At 37.8% G+C, this 21858-nt stretch overlaps 1 protein-coding gene across 2 annotated transcripts in view; it reads right to left on the minus strand.

Moving 5' to 3' along the window:
• The window catches only part of gnao1a (guanine nucleotide binding protein (G protein), alpha activating activity polypeptide O, a), a 98351-nt gene that overhangs the window by 18391 nt on the left and 58102 nt on the right, over positions 1-21858 (minus strand). For both annotated transcript variants that reach the window (XM_055174988.2, XM_055174989.2), the window contains exon 4: positions 10385-10545. In XM_055174988.2, the coding sequence (XP_055030963.1) occupies positions 10385-10545 (161 nt within the window). The remainder of the gene's footprint in view (positions 1-10384; positions 10546-21858) is intronic.

Here is a 21858-nt window from a genome sequence, read left to right on the forward strand (position 1 = left end):
ATATATAACCTTGATATCTTCAATATAAACGAAGGAAGGTCGTTTCAATTATTAAAAAATAAAACTTGTGAGATTCTAAAACAACCTTATCCTTATGCCACTCACAGCTGATTGAAACATACATAGACACTGTCATCTTCAAAAGAAAACGATGATGCAACGTGACAGCAAGGATGAGTCTGATTTTCAACAATGCATGATGTATATTCTCTAAGGCTGTGGATGTCATTTATCTTTCAGATGAAAGAAACTGTGAAATATTTGTGCGTCCAAATTAGATGCTGGCAGAATTGAAGGTTCAGTTGTGCAGCAAGGTGTTGAAACATCCATCAAAGCCCTGTGCTGGTAATATTGATAGCAGTAGACACTAATACCTGATTACATAAAAATGCAAATTCAAAAATGTTTTGACACAATTAGAGAGAAATTACTGCAAGAATTCCTGCCGGGAACAGGCTCGGTTCTTAAACAACTATCATTTCAGAACAGCTCCGTTTTCAATTTTGCATCTTGTGTAAATAGACAGTATTCTCAGATGTAAATTTGGCTCTCGCTCCCTCTTCTTATTTTGTTTTCTTTTATCCCTTTCCTGTCCATCTTATGCTTCTCAGTCAGCTGGAATTGCAGGTTATATGTGAGCATTTCAGTGTCGTTCATCCATTCCTCCAAATTCTTTTTTTGCTCCTTAATGTTGACAAAATTGCTATAGATTATATGTTATAGAAATTGCGACTTGTATAGACGCATGATGATAGTGATGCAACCCTTAACAGGAAGCCAAAGAGAACATAAAAGAACATAAAAGTCTTACCATTCCTGGAAATCATATGTCTCTGTCCATTATAACAATACAGGGGGCTTTTTAAAAGGATTTCGATTTGTCTTTCTGTTTATTTTTATAGATGTGGTGCAGCTCACTGGCTGTAGGAGGTGCACTTGCTGCGACTGTGACTCATTGACTCATGTTTGATTGTGGCATTATTGGTGTGCAAGATCAAAACGCTCTTAACTTCTTCAGGTTTCTTTATGTCTACCTGACACAAATATTCTTAAGGGTAAACCACTTTCATAAAGGGCATCAATTGAATGGCATTATAACAATGACATCTCTCTCATCTGTGTCACAACCCTTTCAATATATTATGTCTATTAGCCAATATCAGATGTAGGCCAGCTATGTTTACTGAGGATTTCCATAAGCTTTTTTTAGAAAGCAGCAGGCAGCACTGTCCTGATAAAATGACTAAATTCTATATGTCAGAGTATTTGACTAAAGGCAAATTACACAGACATCATGGCGGGTACATGCATGTGAAGAACATACACACACATTCCTTACTAAATGTAACTAACTACATTAAAGGTATTTTGTTCTTAAATGTAAAGCCATAACCATCTAAGTTTGAAACTAAAATTGCAAGTTACTTGTTTTTATTTATGTGGGTTGTAGTGAAATAACGTCAAATTGACAGCTCTACTTCAGCTGTTCATTATTAAAATCATTATTATAAGCCATTGTGAATCCAAATAAGGTAATAAGAAAGTTTTGAACAGAACCACAACGCGCCATAACCTGAAAACCACGGTCACCGGGGGGAAAACAATCTATTCGTCTCCATTGACTTAGTATTGCGAGAGGCTGCCTCCTTGTTATTTCGGGCTTATAACAAAAACAGAATAATGCCCAAAAGCTGCTGTGTGACGGTGTGTACAGCTGACAAGCAAAAAAAAAAAACAAATACGTTTTTGTGGGCTGTCGACCCCAAGAACGAGCGTTTAAAAACACAAAAGTGCATACAGGCAACTTTTCATAGTACTACTATTAGTAGAACTACAACCAATGCGGGGAAACATAGTCTGCGATCCACTTTTGTGTCTTTAAAAGCTCGTTTTTTGGGGTCGATAGCTTTTAAAAATGTATTTCTGTTTTTTTTTTTGCTTGTTAGCTGTACACCTTGTCACACAGCAGCTATTTGGCATTACTCCGTTTTTTGTTATTATCCAGAAATGACATGGAGGCAGATTCACGTAATAAAAAGTCAACGGAGACGGCTGGATTGTTTTCCCCCTGTGGGTGTGGTTTTCAAATGAGCATAACTGCGCTCTGTCTCTATGGCTTCAGGAGGCGCAATGATATTACGCAGTTCCCGAAAATAGACCCCTGCTATTGAAAGTAACCAAGTGGACTATTTTCGGGCGCTGCGTAATATCACTACGCCTGCTGCAGCCATGTTACAGCAGCAAAGTCCTTGATTATTACGCCAGAATGAGAGTATAGTTTTAAATAGAAAAAAATATAGAAACCCTTTGGTTATTTTTTAACGCAATGCTAATGGTCTAATCAGATTGTGCTAAGCTAAGCTAAGCTAAAAGTGGTAGCGCCAGACCCGGAGATCAGCTGAATGGATTCCAAAACGTAAAAATCAAATGTTTAACTCTAGGGGAGCTGGAAAATTAACATATTTTCAAAAAAAGTGGAATGTCCCCTTAACACAAAGATTTTTTGAGGAATGTTTGTAATTAAATAGATAAGAGGCCCCATGACTTTCATAGTATTATATTTCAGTCAATGGGGCTTCTGGTAGGTTTGGTTACAAACATTTCTCAAAATATCTTCCTTCGTGTTTATCAAAACAAAGAAATTTATGCAGGTCCGTAACAGCATAAGAGTGAGAAAATGATGAGAGAATTTTCCTATTTAAATAACACAGAAACGTTTCATTAATCTGCAAATAATTTGTTTTAAACTGAACTAGAGAATAAACTGATTCACTCAAATCTTTTGACTACCCAATGTAACATTAGGAGAAAGTGACTTTTTAAAAATAGGTGAAACCCGTCACACCACTAGTGTAGTGTTAGTAGTGTTACTACACTACTGGGTTATTTTCAACCTAGCGTTGGGTCAAAAAGTGTTGAGCCCAGCAGTTCAGTTAAAGGGGTGGTTCAATGGTATTTCATGCATTCTGACTTATTAACACAACTATAGAGTTGTTTCCTCATGCTAAACGTGGGCAAAGTGTCAAAAAAGCAGTTGGACGTGTTACAGAGTATTTCTGTGCCGAATGCACTTGCGCCAGGGTTCGTACAAGTTGCGGAAAGTTTTTTTCGATTACGGGTCCAGCTGACATTTCAGGGGTTTCTATACGTATCACTTCTTTTTATGGGCACTTCCCGAGAAAAACCCCACCCACCCGTCATCAGCGGGAGACGCTAAAACGTACAAACATCACATCACGTGACACAGGGGTAGCAGCTTAGTTTTACGTGTGTGTTAGATGCACTGGATTTCATTGAAAAGTCCCAACCGGGTCATGAGTTGCATGCGGTAAGTAAGACTTCTGTCGTATGTTGGAAATAGGTGTGTGCATATTATATAAATGACACAAACATGTAGTGAATCATAAGTTAAACAGTGTTGTATGACTCGTACTCGCTCCTCCCACGGTAGTAACTCCTCCTTCTTCATTTTTTCGTACGTCATCGGAAATAATCGGTAAAGCTAATCTTTCTTTTATAAATCTGATTAAACTAAAGACTAAGATATAAGGAGATATAAAGGATGTAATACTGCTCTATAGGTACTCCAGATTAACATCAGAAATGCAGAAACAGTGTGTGTTTTAAATTAACCAAGAAAATGTTTATATTTTACCCAACAATGGGTTAAAACAACACAGTATTTTGGGTTATAACAACTCGGCATAAGTTAAATTACAACCTAACCGGTTTGGTTCGTCCCTTTTTGACCCAACGCTGGGTTGAAAAGAACCCAGCATTTTTAGAGTGTACTTATATTCTGTCACAGCAACACTAGTGTAGCACAGATTGATATTTGCTGCAATGCTGATGTGTGTAGCTCTTGTGCACTCAGTGCCCTCATTCTGTTCTGTAAAGGAGCTGTATGCATTACTGTAAATCTTTTATAAAAGTGACGACACTCTATGTGGACTTCACTCTGTCGTTTTAGGCCTAATGGATGTGCGGGTGGGGCGAGAGGGCCGTTTGTTGTGCTCTAGGGTTTTCTTTACTCCGCTTTTAGTATGAGAAACTCGTATCTCTCTACCACTCAGGCTGCTTGCCAGCTCTGCCCTTCCCCCTGCTCTCTCTCTCTCTCTCTCTCTCTCTCTCTCTCTCTCTTTTGCTCGCTCGCTCTCATTCAGCATCTCTCCTTACTCTCTGGTCTCTCTCCACCCTTGCTCTGTTTCCTGATGTTGTTTGAGTGCTCTGCCTGGCAACACCTCTCAGCAGCCTGCCTGTTATCTGCTCCCCCTCACAAAGAGAGAGAGAAAGAGAGAGAGAGATATGTGCAGGATGAACCAGCAAGATATTTAATATACTAACAAAATGGTCTGAAACACTTGAGCTCTGCAGGGATGCTAGAAAGATCTACTAAAATGTAGGCATTGTGATACCAACCTATCCTATAACCAATCCGATTGTTTTGGTCGCTTGTCCATTTCCCAAATAAGATCAACAGATGCGTTTACTACATTAGCGTCTCTACCGGCAGCAGGTGAAACTTTATATATTAGGGTATGAAATTATATTACTGTATATTGGGGTATCGTTTTAGCTATGATGACATGCATTGGGAAATGATTTTCAATTTAAATCGCCAGGATTAATTGTATTTATATTACGCTATTCAGACATTTACCTATTTGTTTATATTTTATGATATAAAGCACAGCATACAAAACAACAAAAAATTTATTTAAAAAGTATTTCCAAGTTTACCAAAGTCAAACGATCGATTTTATGAAGAAAAGATGCTAAAGTGATCACAATCTGCTGTAAATATCAGATCCGGTGTACACTTGTTCAAAAACTGCCGCCAGAAGAAGCGATAATACGTCATCTTTGATTGTGAAATAGCATTGCATCATTACGTTAGCTAAGAATGTGAAGCGCTATTGGTTGGCGTCATCGATTGCATCATGCTCTAGTGCTTGAGTTTATGTTTAAAAGTGCAGTGTGTAATTTTTTTAAGGATCTCTTGACAGAAATGCAAAATAATATACAAAACTATATTATCAGGGGTATATAATGACCTTTCATAATGAACCGTTATGTGTTTATTACCTTCAAATGAGACGTTTTTGTCTACATACACTGAGGGTCAGCTTACATGGAAGTCGCCATTTTGTGCAGCCATGTTTCTACATAAGCCCTTAATGAATGTTTTTTTACTAAGTTGTCTCCGATGACATGTTTGTCCAGTGGTGGCTAACGTAGCTTGTCTATGTGATTAAAAAACGAGGGGTAAGCAGTGGACTGAGCCATTGGTTGCAATTCACCAGCATCTCACCACTAGATGCCGCTAAAATTTACACACTGCACCTTTAAATGAGATCTGAGTGTGTGCATTACATTAATGTATTTCTTCATAAAATATGATCGTATGGCTTCAGTTCGCCAGGTTTACAGCGAAATAAATAATATTTATACTGTTGTTTTCAATAAATACACGTTACTGTACTTTTTACTTGTGTGCCTTGTTTTATATGGTTGAGAACAGGTTGGGTTTAGGGTTAGGGTGGGGTTAGATGCTCCAAAATATATATTTAAAACTATAAATGTGTATGAAACTGATTCTACATTTATAAATGCGTCTAATAAGACGTAGAGGCAAAAAACAATAAAAAGTGACCACAGAGTGCATAAGCTGCTGACCGCTAAAGGGCACTAATCGCTTACAATAGCTTGACGTCGTAATAAGGTGCTTAAACGTACCTTGACGTCATAATAAAGTGCTATTAGATTCTAAAACAAAATGGTGCTAAATAGTACTAAAAGCTTGTAATCATAGTGGAACCATTTTTAGCGCTACAGAGCACCTACTGTATATTGCACCTCTGTAGAACCATAACTGTACGTTCACAACGCCACCGGAGAGTGCCTCAAAAAACGCTTTGGCTGCCCTGCCAACAACGCTTATAGAAAAAGAGTAGTGGACGCTCTGACGCTCACATGCATTATCTGGAATCCTATTCCGCCTTCCGATTGGTTGCCGCCGAACATTTTCACCTTCTGATTTGTTGCCGCCGAACCGCATCATAGCTCATTACCATAAAGTTGCCGGCTCTCATTGAAAATAAATGACTTCCGGACACTTTGACACTCTAGCGGGTGGCGGTGTGATAAAGCATGACTATGGCACCACTTATGGTTCAACATAGCACAATATGGTTATACACAGATGCTACACAGGTTCTACATAGGTGCTGTTTAGCACTAAAAATGGTTCCCCATGGGCCAGTGAACCACTTTTAGTGCTATTTAGCATCATTTAGCACCATCGTTATTTTTGGAAAACACTCTCGGTAATAAAAAAGGAGGATGTGACCTCTATAAGAAGTGTGATATTTAATGTCTTGTTTTTTTTTAAACAGGAAGGGTGCCTTTATACCACAGTGTGGGGAATTTTGATATTTCAATATACTGGGATATTATTTTATCATACACTTGATTCCATAGAAGAACCATTTTTGAATGAATGGTTCCATGAAGAACCATCTGAAGAACTTTTCTGTTTCACAAAGGGTCCTTTGTGGTGAAAACAGGTTTTTCAGATTATAAAAAGATAAGAAAGAAATGTTTCTTTATGTTTTTTCTATGACACTGCTGTTAAGAATCTTTTATGCACCTTTATTTTTTTATGTAATATAAATGAGTTTAATACAGAATTGATGTTCTCTTTCAAAAACTAAAATTGTTTTGATAATGTTTGATCTTTTTGATAAATCTTTTTGGGGAAAATGACTTTTGACTCTTCATTTAGAGAAAATATAAGAAAATCTGAACCATAATGTATACTACTTTTTAAGCAAACTACCCAGCGTATATATATATATCCTAAAAACTCTCAAACTCCTAAAAAATAAAACTGTACACCAACAAATCCAGAACTGTTTTATTAAATAACTATGCACTAAACAAAATCTGCCTGTAATAGTATAATCCCATTCTTAAGGCTAACAATATTTTGGTATTGCATGTCAACAGATGTTTTAAATCAAGTCGCTCTGCATAAGGGTCAATCAAACCTGTAAATGTAAAGAAGACACCAAAAGCTTTTAATCTTTTACTAAGCTAAAACTGGTAATAGGATGTCACTTAGACTTTGGTGAAGCAAACATACTATGATTTAGGACCAAATAATGTGAAAAATATCTTTGGGGCAAAGAGAAACTTTAGAAATCAAACTTTAGTCTGCACCAAACGAATAAGTATTTTAGATAAGCTTTAAATGGGAAAAAAAACTTTACCAGCTTTCATTTTTGGATTTTTTTTTTTTGACAATGACAAATTACCTAGTTGCCAGGTAACAAGTACTTTCGATTGTGACGATAATTCAGTAATGCTATAGTGTATCACATAACACAAAAATTTGGAAAGAACAACTTTTTTTTAGTGAAACACTGTTAAATCTGAACAAAAAAGCCACTAAAGGTTATTTTCATAGAATCTTTTTATCCATATATGTGCCATATATAGGTCTTAATGCAATATGTGGTGCACTGAAACATACAAAGTCAAAAGTGCTTTAACAAGGGTGTAATATAAACAGAGATTAAAGCAAATCAGCACTACCATATCTGATTACATTCAAAAGCATCAGAATTCAGAAGCGTCTCCTATATTCAGAAGTGGAACAGACGTTTCTTTAATGCTATTATGGGAACAAATTACCAGACCAATGAAATTAGTGTGCATGAGGGGAAATACTATTGCTGTTGTATAGTCAAAATATGATTCAGTTGGAGTAAAAGAGGGTGGGTGAACCTGATGTGACACCATAAAGAGAACAATATCAAAATAACATACTGGAAGGTGATCTGTATAAGAAAAGATATAATAAAAAAGCTTTCCAGGACAATATGGCACTTGTGTGCGGTCAGATATGATTATCCCACTTTGGTGCAGATTTAAGGAAAGGGCCGCTACACCATGGAGGGCCTTGTGGATCTGGAAGTCACCTGAAGTATATTCCTCATGATATATTCAGAAGTTCACAGGAGCTTGGGGAAGAAAAAGACAGGCCCACAGCCCCAAAACATGTGGAAGCAAATGTACTGTACGCGGTGCACCTCAGGTGTGGAAAAACAACCCAAAGGAAATTATATCGCGCCTCTTTTTTAGTGGAGAACTTCTTTTCGTCATTGATGTGAAAGAATGTTTCGGACATACAGGCTGTACCTGTCAAGCTGGCCATGTGTTAAGTGTACATAAACACAAATACGCAATAAGAAACATAAACACAGGTGTACAGGAAAGCTTTCTGTGCTAGTGATGTTAGGTTCTTGAACGAATCGTTCTTTTGAGCCTGTTCTCAGGAAGTAACCGGTCGAGACGGTTCACAAATCGAACTGAATCGAACTTTAGTTTTGGGCATAGGTTCCAGGTTGATGACGCAGGACGCACAGCCGAAATAGCACGTCGGACTCAAAAAGAACCAAACAAAGTTTGTTGATGATTGCCGAGGCGAGGATTGCCGACGATTCTGACGGATGAATTGCTGACACTGCATGTGAATCACAGAGGATTTGAACGAGCAAAGTTTCTTGTTTTATTAGTTGCTTGATTTGCTTGTTTAATTAAAAATCTTTAGTTTTAGTATGATTTGTGTATGCAAATCATATTGTAGTTGTTTAAGGAAGACCAATGAGCATAAAAGACAAGTTTATTTATTCGTTATACTTAAGATATGTAGAACACATCCGCAATTGTGTCTTTTAGGAATCTTATTCAAGTTGTAGGCTAGTCAAAACTGGTTGGTTGTATCTGGCATTTACGAAACTGTTACCACAAACATTACTAACTTGTGAATGAAGGCAATAAATCAGCTTTGCCTTCACAAAAACAACCTTTTATTTGAATGTTTTAATGTGTTGACACAAACAACTTTTTTTGGATGTTTCGTTGATACAAGTAGTTAGAAAATAAATGTGTAGTGATGTCATTTCTTGATGACATCAGGAACCGGTGAATCGGCTTTTTTAACCAGTTCAATGAGCCGAACTGTCCGCCGAATTGTCCGAAAAGAGCCGGTTCATGGAAATTAATCCGACTTTGCATCACTATTCTGTGCCACTGTTAAAGGTGCAGTGTGTAAGTTTTAGCGGCATTTAGTGGTGAGGTTGCAAATTGCAACCCATGGCTTAGTCCACTGCTCTTGCTTTTGAAATGCATAGAGAAGCTACAGTAGCCGCCACCGGAAAAACATGTCATCGACGGAGACAATTAAGTAAAAAAAGTTTATCCGTTAGGGGCTTCTTTAGAAACATGGCAGCACAAAATGGCGACTTCCACGTAAGGGGACCCTCGGTGTATATATACAAAAACGTCTCATTCTAAGGTAATAAAAACATAATGGTTCATTATTAAAAGGTTTTTATAGACCCTTTATAATATAGTTTTGTATATTATTTAGCATTCCTGTAAAGAGATCCTTTTAAAAATTACACACTGCACCTTTAAGTGCCAAAATAAAGGTTTTCTAATCAAAATCTTAAAGTATTTTTTGCAATTGAACGCCACGAGGTAAAAAGACAACATGTCTTTCTTATTGCATCTGTTGTGCCAAATGGTTAGAAATATATTGTTTAAATGTGATTTAAACATGTGAATTTAGAGATATCTGTCTTTTCCTTTTCAAGTGCATAGTACTTTAGTCGTGCATGACAGACATAACTGCCCAGAGGCGTTGCAAACATGGCCACCTAGTGGCACGACTTTCCTAAAGAGAATTTGGATAGAGGGCACACCACTTATGCAAAACCCTGTGGTGTTTATGCAAATAGCACAGCCGATAAATGTCTACCTCAGACCTTTCCAGCGAAGTCTGTTTTTGGCACCCTATTTTTTTTCTTTCTTATTAGTAACATAATCTACACTTGAGTAATTTGAAACCCTACTTCAAACTACAGGCTTCCCAGACTATTACAGTAAATCACAACGTCAGATTCAAATGTAATGCTGACTAAAATCTTTTCATGCTGTCACACACACACATATACGTGCAACACATATACACACACCATCTCAAGACCTTCCTTCAGCAGGGAACGTAATTGCATCTGTGAATTTATGTCTCCTGGTGGACTATGTTATTATGCTGAGCCCATGTAATACTATATATAATAAAATAACCTGCTGAAACTGAAATAGATTATAAACATTGTACTTCTGACACAACCTTACATTGTCAAGTTTAATTTGCAGTCCATAAAATCTATACCTCATTGGCTCTTCTGATAAATGATGTAGACTGTGGTGTGATTGTAAATTATATAATAAAACGAGAACATACATAGATGGACTCCCCACTTAATGAAGCATGAAACACTAATGGTGCTTCCCAGCAGAGGGCTCTACTCACTATTGGGCGGAGTCGTTGAGCTGGTACTCGCGGGCACGGCTGAAGCACTCCTGAATGCCTGAGTCAGACCACAGGCGCATCATGGCGGACAGCAGCTCTGGGGAGTAGGGCTCAGTATCCTCCATACGACTCACAACATCACAAACCATCTTGGCGTCAGCCTGTTAACAAAACGCAAGGAAGAATACATCCATTAGTTTAATGAGGACACTTATGAACACATTAGGCCAAATAACTTCACCACAAAAAAAAAACATTTTTCTGAAATGTTTCTTATATAGTATTCAGCAGTGAGATAGATGAGTGAAATAGAGAGTGAGTTAAGGAGAAGCATTTGAGCGAGTCTATGCTTAAATTGAACATAAGTATTTATTTTTCTTGTTTTCCAAAATACATTTCTACAGTAAAATCTTTAAACAATATACATTTGCATTGCATTGCAAAAAAGTTTTGATGTGTACCAAACAATGTGATAAAACAACAGAATTGGCAATTCGCTTAGAGCTAACTCACTCCTCTCTGTATACATGACTATGATGTGGACTCTTACAAGTACCTGAGGATTTACAGTGATAACAAACTCAACTGGTCCATGGAGGCAACTGACATAGGGCCAAATTTGTCTCTACTTTCTGTTATAATACTAAAGTCCATCAGTGTGTATTTTATTAGTCTGTGGTTGCCAGATTTCTGTTTTATGTGCACTAAGGCGAGAAATGTCAAACGGCTAAATAAAACTCTCCAAGCCTGTCATTGAAGAGGATCTGGAACCCCTGGAGATGCTTGCTGAGAGTAGAATGATGTCCAAACTACAGATCAACACATCCCACCTCCTACAGTACATGGTATGCTTGTTAGACTAATAAGTTTCTATAGCAAAGACTTCATTGTAGTTGACATTTTTGCACAAAAAAACAAACAAATAAATATATATGCAACTCAGATACAAAGGCCGCTAAACGTCAACTCCATCACCATAACTGGATGCTTTCAGCACGTATTATATGTTCATCAAATACCTTTGCTTCAAGACGCCTCAAAGTATTCAGAAATACAGGTTTGCTGGCTAAACGGCACATCGATTTTTAAGTGAAGGCCTCTAAGTGCACTGAAGATGAATTGAATGAACGACAGCCCGTGAAACAACGTGGACCACATTCAAAATTGAATCCCTTGTGAGTTCAGGTAGTAGATGGACCTGAATACAACCCAATTGTGGCAGTGACATGGATCACAGCGCCCCCTAATGTGTGGTTCAGTTTCATTTTACATTTCCTCATTTGTAATGTTTCTAGTTGCATCTTTAGTAAAAGTGGGTTTTTTTGCAAAAAAACTTGCATGAACTTTGCAGCAAAAGACAGTCAAATTTGTTAAAGGGGCACTCCACATCTTCTAAAAATAGGCTCATTTTCCAGCTTCCCCAGAGCCAAAAAGATTTTTACCGTTTTGGAATCTGGCGCTACCAGTTTTAGCATAGCTTAGCATAATGCATTGAATCTGATTAGACCATTAGCATCACACTCAAAAATAATCAAAGAGTTTTTATATTTTTATATTTTAAACTTGACTCTTCTGTAGTTACATAGTGTATTAAGACCAATGGAAAATTAAAAGTTGTGTAACTATTGAAAAGTTATCAAGGGGACTATTTTCGGGCAGTGCGTAACATCATTGCACCTGCTGCAGCCATGTTACAGTAGCAAAGTCCTTGATTATTACGCCAGAATGAGGGTATAGTTCCTAGCCGTATCTGCCTAGAAAATTACAACTTTTAATTTTCCATCGGTCTTAGTACACGATGTAACTACATACGAGTCAAGTTTTAAATAGGAAAATTATCGAAACTATTTGGTTATTTTTAGCGCGATGCTAATGGTCTAATCAGATTCAATGGATTATGCTAAGCTATGCTAAAAGTGGTAGCGCTAGACACGGAGATCAGATTCCAAAACGATAAAAATCAAATGTTTAACTCAAGGGGAGCTGGAAAATGAGCATATTTTCAAAAAAAGTGGAGCATCTCTTAAAATACCAATGAAATGACTAAAGTCATATTTGTGGAAATAAGGGAAATTACTGATACGAAACCAAATCGTCTGATAAAAATGCTCATTACAAGAAAACATATCAGATACACTTACACTGTTTTGCATTTGAACTCCTCATATAGTCTCATATGCTTTGATAAAGCAAATCCTATGGTTATAACTGGCAATATGGGGATGAAGTGACTGCACTTAAAAAAGAATGACTAAAAGAAAGTTGCAATTTCACATTGTTTTTACCCTAAAGGGAACTCTTTCTTGCTTGCACTGAATGTTTAAAAAGAGCCACAAGCTATACTTAAAAAAACCTCTTTTGTCGATTATCTTTGCAACTTTAGGCTGTACAACTTGGAGAAAGCACAGTGGAAGAAAAGAAATAACAGAATCATACCGTCTTGTGCTATATCTAAAAGTGACATATTGTTGCAATTATTTATTCGACATTAGTCGCTCCTCATTTGCATAAAGTGTTAAGTGCACTCTTCCATTTCAAAGAGAGGAACTTTAAAGAGACACTCAGGAGACAAACGTTTTTGATTTGTAATTATTGTTTTTTTTTTTTAGTTCTGCTGCTTCTGACTTTGATGCTATAATACATATTGTATTCAAATAATCCAGGATGAGGTATTGTTGCACGTAAAAAGAGTGAAAAAATACCAAAAGATGAACGTGATCCACCAACATACTGCAAATTACTAATTTAGCTAAAGCCATGTCCACACAATCTGTGTGCATGATGGTGTTCTCGGTATCTTTTTATCCATTCTCTATGGCACTGTAATTTATTTTCACAATGAAATGTGGTGCAGATACTTATCTACACATAGAAGAAAGATATAGGCTACATTTCACATATCATTTGATTTTCTTTTTCACAAACGATTTTTCTTTTTTCTTGCCTTCTCGTATTATATATTATTTATACAAAATTTGTCAGAATTTACTTGAACATCCTATTATGATCTCACTTCCTGTTTCTTGTTCATTCTCTCCACCCCCAACTCCTGCTCGCTCATTATGGCATCATTTCCTTCTACAAGCACGGTTAAAAGCTTGAAAGCAATAATGACTCCTGAAAAAAGCGTTTCGCTCTTTTTAAAGGCATCACACACATTTACAACACAGAAGGGGTGAGTTCCGCTGCCCCGCGAATTCAAAACAGAGGTGCAATATGTGAAGCCAAAAGAGGAGAGCGTGAGAAATAGATGTGAAAAGAGGATGGTGGGAGAGTGGAAGAGAAGATGGGGGTCAGTTCAAAAAGGCTGGTCTTGCACCCTCTCCATTATCTGCTGTGAGAAAGAGTAGAGCGTTCACACACCAAGAGGAGAGACGTGGGGGGTTGGGTTTGAATAAGAGGAAAAAACAAAAACGCTTGTTGCTAATTAATCCGCGATTAATACAAATGCAACTTTTAAAAAAAGCAGCAGGATATATTTCACTCAAGTGAAAGGATTGGATGCATCTTCCGAATGACTTGTCAATAGAGACAGATATTGCTGCCATCTCCATGGTGATGCAGCGGGGGCAGCATCAGCAGCAGGAGGCCGTATGATTGGCTGAGGGTTCCTCCCTTTCCTCCTCCCCTGGTGAGTGTGACCTTTGAGAGCAAGTCCTCTGAACTCAGCATGTTTAAACCTTCTGGAGTCCTCATAACACACACACTCTCTATACTGCCTTTTAACCTAACAGACTGAACAATGTTTGCATCAAATTAAATATAATATTACTAGCAAAAACTTTAACAATTATTAAATCTAACCATTTTAGGAGGTGATGGTAATGGTTAGCGCACCATCCAGGCATCTTACAGGATTAATTGAACAAATACCCTTGCGGCATTATGAGACATCAAACTGGGGTCCAGAGAGATGGGGGCCTTTAAAGTACCTAATGCCATGTCCCAACACCCATCGAGTCCCAGGGTATACTTTGAGTTAGGAACATTTCTGCAATGCATTTTTCTTTAATGAAAATAAGCTGCTACTACAAGCATGAAAGCAGACAGATGCTGACAGATTTGGCAGTCTTGCACCTGCTTCCTGTCTCTCCATGCACTTCCAGGCAGGTGGGTCCATCTGTAATGTCACGACATTGGTCACGCCTCTCACTCTTACACTTCCTTGTTATTTATTTATTTATTTATTTTGTTGGGGGGGGGAGCGCTAAAAGAACATGCGATTTCTCAGTGATTGCCTATTGAATTTAGATCAGGCTCATAGAGGCACATAATAGCTATTCATTACGTCCCATGCACAGGCTGAAGAGAATGGACTAATCTTCATCAGCATTCATTTATTAGAGGAAACAGTGCGAGGAGAGACCTCAACACAGGGCAGATTTGAATCGCAGATCAGTCAGTAGCTCAGTGTGACAGACAGTATCCTACACCCTGACACTGCACCTGGAATGAGCAAAATCATTGTAAGCGTGCAAATCAATATTGCGCCATTGAAACTGTGATTTCTGGATCATCTGAATATAATATGTATTATAACATCAAAATGTAAAAAGAAATGTAAACTTAAAGGTGGGGTGTGTGGTTTCTGAAGAACGCTTTGGAAAAGGGAGTCTGGCCGAGTACCAAAACACTTGTAGCCAATCAGCAGTAAGGGGCGTGTCTACTAACCGATCGTTGTCTGGGTTGCCTATATGTGGGGCGGGTCTATCAAATGTAGGGTCCAGATTCTATAGGGGTAGGGGCGTGTTTCTTTAGGTGATTTCAAATATCAACATTGGCTTTCAGAGATCATGCACCCCGTCTTTAAACATTGAAAGGAAGTACTAACATAGGGGCACGCCACAATTTTTTTGCTTTGGTCTGCATATGGTGGTGTGTTCTCAATGACAGCTTTCCTTAAATTACATTCTATTATATTCTTAAAATATCCCAACATATTGTCTTGCGTTACAGTATTGCAATGTAGCAGAACATATTGCACAGCAACCCTACATATCGTATCTTGAGATTCTTGGTATATTTTTACAATAATTTGATCAAACACGCTCTAATGTCATGTTTTAAAAATCACATTTGCCGTAACCCTTTTATATACACACTAAGCCTGGTTTCCATTAAAGATTCACACAAAACTTTAACGTTATTTTCTAAATTTCTATCAAAAACTATTGCGAAATTAAGACTTTTCATTATTGGATGTTATGCGACTAAAACATAATTTAATTTTCTCGCAATAAGTCATTGCAAAAATCATGCCGACAGGTGTGGTTAAGTTTTACCGACATGCGAATGGCATCAAAATACCGCAAGAGATATTCGAAAGCAATTTACTCTTGAATCACTCTCGCTGTATTTTGATGTCATCTGCTCGTCGCATGAAGTCCAACCAAACATAGCGCACAATTTTTTAAAGAATGATCATGTGACTTTTGTGCACATCAGCTGACCTGTAAATGCAAAAAAAAAATCGTTCAAAAGAAGTTTTGCGATTATTGTTTTTATGAATTGCCTGAAAACCCAGCTTACCCTAGCGTATAAACTTATTTGCGATATATGAGTGTTACTGAGAAATTGACGTGCTTCCATTGGGTGCATTTTCAATTCACTATTTTAATTTGCGCAATTTGAGGGGTAATGGAAACGTGTGTACTGCCTTTAAAGTGTATTCTGCTGGTATGGTTGCTGGACACTTCAGCTGGTTATTGGGGAAAAAAATCTGATTATCGTATATACTATGTATACCATCTGCATCTCACATTTCATACTGTAATAGTTGTTTTGATGTATTATTTTACCGTCAATAATTTATCCCCTTTAAGAAAACACCTCTGGTTACAACACTAATCCTTGTTATGTTGTGAGTGCTTATTCAAGCCCACACAACAATTTTCAATTTTTTTTATCTCAGTGACTTTCTGCGAAGTCTCATAAGAGGAAAACCCAGTTTGTTGCACTTCCTTCAATAACCATTACTGATGTTAATAGCACAAAAGTGTGAAAGTCATAGAGTTGAGTGAAGTGAAAGAAAGTCAAATGTTGAACATTTGCATGCAAGCGAAGTCCCTTCAGTCAAACACACACACACAAATATGCATTGAGGATGTGCTTTATTTAGAAAGCAGGATGGCGTGATGATTGATATCTTTAATTTATTTTTAGCAATGCTGAAATATGTACAGAATATTGCATTTCAACTGCATTAATGCCCTTACTTATAGGTGAACAACAGAGGTTGAAGTGATGCTTTAACTGTTGGTAGCAATGTCTTATTGTGGTACCACAAACATCTGCTTATTAAGTAAAATATGCTGCTAAACTTAAAGGATTAGTCCATTTTCTTAAAAAAATCCAGATAATTTATTCACCACCATGTCATCCAAAATGTTGATGTCTTTCTTTGTTCAGTCGAAAATAAATTATGTTTTTGAGGAAAACATTCCAGGATTTTTCTCATTTTAATGGACTTTAATGGACCCCAACACGTAACAGTTTTAATGCAGGAGTTGCAAATGACTCTAAATGATCCCAATCGAGGCATAAAGGCCTTATCTAGCGAAACGATTATCATTTTTAACAAGAAAAATAAAAAATATGCACTTTTACACCACAACTTCTCGTCTATCTCCGGTCCTGTGACGCGCCAACGCGACCTCATGGAATTGCGTAATGCCGTGGAAAGGTGACGTGTTACATATATGAAACACACATTTGCATACCATTTTAAACAATAAACTGACACAAAGACATTAATTAGTATCATTCCACATACAATAATGTCGGAACGGTCCTTTTTCTCCACACTTGTAAACACTGGGGCGTAGTTTCGCATACATCATCCGTGACCTCTTGACGTGATGACGAGAAGTTGTGGTGTAAAAGTGTATATTTTTATTTTTCTTGTCAAAAATAACAATCGTTTCGCTAGATAAGACCCTTAGGCCTCGGCTGGGATCGTTTAGAGTCCTTTGAAACTCAGCATTTTTAAACTGCATTAAAACTGTTAAGTGTTGGGGTCCATTAAAGTCCATTAAAATGAGAAAAATCCTGGAATGTTTTCCTCAAAAAACATAATTTCTACTCGTCTGAACAAAGAAAGACATCAACATTTTGAATGACATGGTGGGGAGTAAATTATCTGGATTTTTTTAAAGAAAATGAACTAATCCTTTAATCTTATGAAATCTGCTGTGAATGTTTAAATAGCCTATAGCTGTCACAGAAACAACTAATTTGTCAGGAGTCGGGACATCGAATTCAGAGATACCTATCAGGTAATTTTACTTTTGTATGGCACATTTAACTTAACTGATGCCCTCCAGCACACAGTCTACACAGCAATAGCTGGTGTTTTCATGCATACATGGCAGAATGTAGATACATAGTATAGCGCCGCCCTAGAGGATCCCTGGGTGCACTGCATGAAGTAAGAAAGCAGCACATCACAGTCTTACATTAGCTGGAGTGACCCTGGATCATTACCGCATGCTGTGCTATGACCAGATGGGATCCCCAGGCCGTCATCAACTGGATAAGGAGCGTTTAGCGTGTGTTGAGGAATGATGAGGTCTATCAGGCTAATTTATGAAGGAACCCTACGGCTGAAGTGCACATCCACTTAGACATGGATATCCAAAGCACATTTTGCACAAATACCTTCTTGGGCCTTTAGATAAGGATCATATAATTTGTGAACAGCTGGCTGCACATTACCTTCTGATTACACTGCTACATACCAAATAAACAAATAGTATTTGAAATATTGATTTAACTATTGATTTATTTTCACTGCAGAATGCTGCAATTAACCAATCAGAATCAAGCATTCCAGTAAGTGTATTTGGACTATTAAAAGGAAGTTGAGTAATCAGAAAGACAATGAAGGGAAATATACTAACCAAAAAAAAAAGGCTATACACCGCGTTCCAAATTATTATGTATCTTATTATGTATTACAGTATCTTTATTTCATTTAAATAGAATAACATCCACACTGTCATATAAGTATTGAGGGGTTGTAAACTTGCTGACTGTATTGGGAAGATAAACAAAAATGGCATGTGCATAATAATTTGGAACGCGGATAGAGATACAGATTAATTTTATCCCAAGCGGATAAGCTATTATCTCTACTGCAGAGAAAGAAAACCCATGGCAAGAAACAAGATGATGTAAACCTATGATATGCACACCTCCGGCTGCAGTGATGATCATTTATCTCCTGCCTTTATCGTCTTAGCCAGTGAGATGATCGCTGTTTTTATAAAAACGCAACACGCAAACCAACACAATAATGCAGTTTTTGGGTCATACAGATCCACCACAATCACACAAAAGGTATGCGCATCACATGGATCAAGTGATGCTAAGGCCTGTACTGACTAATACTACCGTCCTCAATCCCTAGAGACTGAATGGAGAAGCATATCTGTCACAACTTTATGCAACGCCAGAACGATGAGACATCAAAAGTGACTCACCAAGATGAGACGATTTGATGGACACGAGGCAGACTGTTACTAGCAAGCACCCTAATGCAGATCAACATTCAAAAAAACATCTTAGTATAATCGAACATACACTCCTCATTTCCATGCTTCATCCATTACACCATAAACCACATAGGCTTTCACATACAGTATGTGCTGTAAAATATCTATGCTAATTAAGTGTGGAGGATACAATACATCCCACAATTCCAGAGAAAAGGCTTGGTCCTACCACAAACAAAACTAAGATAACACACATTTTATTATGCACTGCATACATCATAATGACTCAACTGATAAACAGTGACTCAATTTCATTAAACTAAATATAATGGTGTGCAGTGTTTGTGCAGAGCAAGGCCAAAACAAAATAATAATAAACACAGAGAAATTACATTTTTAGTTATACTGTAGATATGCTTGTGTAACTAATGCAATAAATATACTCTGAATGTAAAGTAAGTGTTTTTAATGAAGTGTCTGCCAAAACACATACTGTGCAGTACATTAAATAGATAAAATATACAGACAATAGACCAGTCACTGTAAATGAATAGCAACAATATGTTTACAGAAATACAAGATAACTAGCAGCAGTTAACACCTCACTGGATAACTATAATGCTGCGTTTACACCAACCGCGGTAGAAGCGCGAGTGATTTCAATGTTAAGTCAATGTGAAGACGCGTAGACGTGCGTCAGGAGGCGTGGAACTCGCGTGAAAGGCGCGAATTGAACGTTGTGCGCGGTACGTGCAAATGGTGCTTTTTGTGCATTTGCGATTCACACGAATTTGCGGCTGACGGCCGAGTTGAAAAATTTTAACTTTGGCGGAATTTCGCGCTGCGTTAACCAATCAGGAGCCTGCTTGCTGCTGTGGTGGCAGCCCCGCCGGGAGTCACTCACTCAACTAACGCTTGATATTGTCCGTAAGCAGTCACCCGGAGCTATACGACACAAGTTCTTATTTGAGACAGGAATAAAAAGGACCTTGCTTGGAAGAGTGTCAGTGAGGACTTTAGGCAACCTGGTTAGTTGTAATACACATTAAAGGGGCCATGGCATGAAAATCCGACTTTTTCCATGTTTAAGTGCTATAATTGGGTCCCCAGTGCTCCTATCAACCTAGATAATGTGAAAAAGATTAACCCAGTAACTTAGTTTTGGTAAACTATTCTGTACAAGCACATACAAAAATAGGTCATTGAAATTTGGCTCTCCTTATGATGTCATAAGGAGCTCTTATTATAATAATACCACCCCTTAATCTGCACTATCCAATCACATCACTGCATTTAGTGCAGAGAAAAAGGGAAGCGAAAAAAATAATTCACAACACAATTGAGTTTCAATTGCAACAAACCACCATCATTGTGATCAGTGTTTGAATTTCATCAGCTCATTTGCATTTAAAAGGACACACCCAAAGCGGCACATTTTTGCACACAACTACAAGTGTCAATTTTAACATGTTATAATAAATTATCTGTGTGGTATTTTAAGCTAAAACTTCACATATGTACTCTGGGGACACCAAAGATTTATTTGACATCTTAAAAAAGTCTTGTGCCATGGCCCCTTTAAACTTTTGATTCACGTGACGTTTATCGACCCGCGGCGTTTATTTTCCCCCTATAGTAAGGTGACTAAATACAAACCGGTAACTCTTTTGATAAATGCACAATCAACATCAGTCATCTTGCAAACAGACAACCGCTTGCACTTGCCCCCAAGAAGCGGATTTTGCCTCTGACCCACGTCAAATGCGTCAAAAGTTTGAAATCTTTATATTTTTTGCCGTGTGGATTACTTCTGTGAAGGATGAATGGCCTTTTTTGGGCTTCAAATCAGAAGCACCATTTACTTCCATTATAAACCTTGGAACAGCCAGGACATTTCCTAATATAACTCGAATTGTGTTCGTCTGAAAAAGGATAATCATATACTTCAAAGATGGCTTGAGAGTGACTAAATCATGGGGTAATTTCATTTTTGGGTGAACTATCCCTTTATTAGTATAGTGCATGGCTCATTCAAACCACTTTCATGGTGTTTTTTGTTATTTTAGAGCTTATAACCCCAGGCCTTATTTACTTTCATACACAAGTACAAAAGTGTCTCCATAACAAGGTGATGAGTTGAACCAGGTGTTTTATATAAGGAGACATCCAAAACATTCTGGGGACCAAGAAATAAGATTGGGAAACACTTCCATAGAGGAACAAAGCATACATTTTTCATTTGGAGTGAACTGTTTCTTTAACAAAATCTCCCGTTAGTATTCCTCACATATGTCTCTGTTTCTCCCCCTTTAGATAAATGCTTACTATGTCACACTTAGAAATAAGCAGACTGGGTGATGGGAAAGCCTTTAGAATTAGGGAGGTGCAAAACTCGACTCGATCTGATCTCGACACGGCCCTTTAGTGTCTTTCCTGTGATTATCATCCCTCTCTTTCTCTTTCTTCATGTGTCACCCCTCCCTTCCTCCCGCTCCACTCCTCCGCATCATGTGACAGTCATCTCCAGTTACTATAGTTACCGGGCCTTTCTTGGGGAATGTGATTGCAGATTCTGTGTTCTCTCTTCCTCTCTCTCACCCTCCCACTTTCTCACTCTCCATTTCAATCTCTCTCTCTCTCTCTCTCTCTCTCTCTCTCTCTCTCTCTCTCTGCTCCCATGGCAGCTGTTGAATTATTGATTTGATGAAATATTAAGCTGTTATTCTGCTCTCCTGCTGAAAGCTCCAGTTGTGGCTTAATCGCAGGAGGTCCTCAAAGCTGAGAGCAGAGACCACACCTTGGCCAATCAGCTCTACCAACATGTACATCTGTCATCAGGATGGCCACACCCACTTAGCACTATGAACCAACCAAAAGCCTCCTGTCTTACATCAACCTCCGCAAACATTATTCCGTATCAGTCATCCTTATAATATCCTTCGTGGTTACTGAAGAAGGAAATCGATGCTCCTTGAGCAATAA

The sequence above is a fragment of the Misgurnus anguillicaudatus genome, chromosome 15 (genome assembly GCF_027580225.2).
Source record: "Misgurnus anguillicaudatus chromosome 15, ASM2758022v2, whole genome shotgun sequence".
Lineage (NCBI taxonomy): Eukaryota > Metazoa > Chordata > Actinopteri > Cypriniformes > Cobitidae > Misgurnus > Misgurnus anguillicaudatus.